The sequence below is a fragment of the Penaeus monodon genome, chromosome 27, assembly GCF_015228065.2.
Source record: "Penaeus monodon isolate SGIC_2016 chromosome 27, NSTDA_Pmon_1, whole genome shotgun sequence".
Lineage (NCBI taxonomy): Eukaryota > Metazoa > Arthropoda > Malacostraca > Decapoda > Penaeidae > Penaeus > Penaeus monodon.
Genome location: NC_051412.1, coordinates 29,839,637 through 29,840,055, shown reverse-complemented (window position 1 = coordinate 29,840,055; position 419 = coordinate 29,839,637). Strand labels below are relative to the sequence as shown.

The window sequence follows — 419 nt, the reverse complement described above, 5'->3', positions numbered from 1 at the left end:
TGAAAGAGATAAAGAGAAGTAAAGACAAATGGACAGTATATTGGAAATAAATACTATTTTGAATACGTCCAGTTAATACTTGCCTTATCACAGGGACATATACAAAAAAAGTAAAGCGGTCTGATAAGCTTTGCGACATTTGGACCATGACCCTTGCGTTCTGTATAAAAGGCTGCACAGCTGCTGCATCGTCACCGACAACATGAAGGTCCTCATTGTGCTTGCTCTCGTCGCGACTGCGGCTGCCTGGCCGAACCTCGGCTTCCAGGCGGACGCTGCAGGTTAGTCTGACATGTACTTGGACATAAATCATGAGACTGTGTTCTATCACATATTTTGTCCGAAATCATAACATAGTGTATTTTCACAGTTCCAGATAATTCAACTTTTCACCTCTCTTTTCTCTTTTCTTCATAAAT

The 419-nt window shown here is 41.3% G+C and overlaps 2 protein-coding genes across 2 annotated transcripts in view; both read left to right on the top strand.

The window, feature by feature from the left end:
- LOC119590485 (hemocyanin C chain-like) overlaps positions 1 to 419 on the top strand; it is a 46,878-nt gene that overhangs the window by 7,227 nt on the left and 39,232 nt on the right. The gene's annotated exons all lie outside the window — the stretch shown is intronic.
- Positions 194 to 419, top strand: part of LOC119590765 (hemocyanin C chain-like) — a 2,794-nt gene continuing 2,568 nt past the window's right edge. Inside the window, exon 1 of the mRNA XM_037939476.1 lies at positions 194 to 281. Coding sequence (XP_037795404.1) covers positions 203 to 281 — 79 coding nt within the window. The 5' untranslated portion in view covers positions 194 to 202. The remainder of the gene's footprint in view (positions 282 to 419) is intronic.